This window comes from Hipposideros armiger, unplaced genomic scaffold (genome assembly GCF_001890085.2).
Source record: "Hipposideros armiger isolate ML-2016 unplaced genomic scaffold, ASM189008v1 scaffold_111, whole genome shotgun sequence".
Taxonomy (NCBI): Eukaryota; Metazoa; Chordata; class Mammalia; order Chiroptera; family Hipposideridae; genus Hipposideros; species Hipposideros armiger.
Window position 1 is genome coordinate 129,889 of NW_017731461.1, and position 1,098 is coordinate 130,986.

The 1,098-nt window shown below is 42.9% G+C and overlaps 1 protein-coding gene across 6 annotated transcripts in view; it reads left to right on the forward strand.

Moving 5' to 3' along the window:
* The window catches only part of IFT46 (intraflagellar transport 46), a 17,819-nt gene that overhangs the window by 11,837 nt on the left and 4,884 nt on the right, over nucleotides 1–1,098 (forward strand). For all 6 annotated transcript variants that reach the window (XM_019647371.1, XM_019647372.1, XM_019647374.1 and 3 more), the window contains 2 exons: nucleotides 514–635; nucleotides 1,001–1,067. In XM_019647371.1, coding sequence (XP_019502916.1) covers nucleotides 514–635; nucleotides 1,001–1,067 — 189 coding nt within the window. The remainder of the gene's footprint in view (nucleotides 1–513; nucleotides 636–1,000; nucleotides 1,068–1,098) is intronic.

Sequence of the window (1,098 nt, forward strand, 5' to 3'; positions counted from 1 at the left end):
ATCGCGCCACTCAGCCGGCCCCAGTTGTTTCTACTTTTATTACGCTACTATGAACATATACAAGTTTTTGCATGGACATGTATTGTCATTTTTCTTAGATATATATGTGGGAGTGGGAATGCTGGGCCATATGGTAACTGTTTAATATTTTGAGGAACTGCCAAACTGTTTTCCAAAGTGGCTGAACCATTTTACAGTCCCACCAGTAATGAATGAGAGTTCCAATTTCTCCACATTCTCATCAGCCCTTGTTATTGTCTTTTTTTATTCTAGCCATCCTAGTAGGTGTGAAATGGTATCTTATTGTGGTCAGTCTTATCCTATTGACCTGCCCTTGTCCCATGGCTCCAGAAACTTTTATCAGGGTTTCCTGTAATCTTCAATTGGCTGCGGTCAGGCATCCCTTCTCATCAGCTGCCTTATATATAAAATAACAGTATATGATGAGTCACTCTGTAAAAACAAGAAAGCTACTACAGTGCCATCAGCCAGGCTTCCCCCTTGTTTTTCTAGCAACATATGAAAGTAAAGAGCCTGGAAGATGCAGAAAAGAATCCCAAAGCCATTGACACATGGATTGAGAGCATCTCTGAGTTACATCGTTCTAAGCCCCCTGCAACTGTGCACTATACTAGGTAAGAAATACCACATTCTTTACCACAGTAACCCATGGTAACCTTCACCACCTGTGAATGCTTTTCTTCTGAGAAGACAGCCCAACAGCTGGGGACATATTTGATCAACCTGAGGTCCTATGGATCCTGGCAGTTCCTGGCTGAGACTGCAGATATAAGAATTGTGATTTATCTGGTAGTATTACTTGGCCAGCTTCTCCAAACCCCAGGGTTGGGTAAGATTGGTCTGCTGAGTCCATGTTCTCCTGAAATCCTAATGTGCCAGACTGAGAGCCTCCTTTCATCCTAAATATCCTGATCCAGAGGTTGCTGATGTCACTTGTCCATGCTTCTTGTTTATATACTTTATATACCCTATACTTTAGGCCCATGCCTGATGTTGACATGCTGATGCAGGAATGGTCCCCAGAGTTTGAAGAGCTTTTGGGCAAGGTGAGTGGAAGGTGGCAGGAGCTAAGAAAAT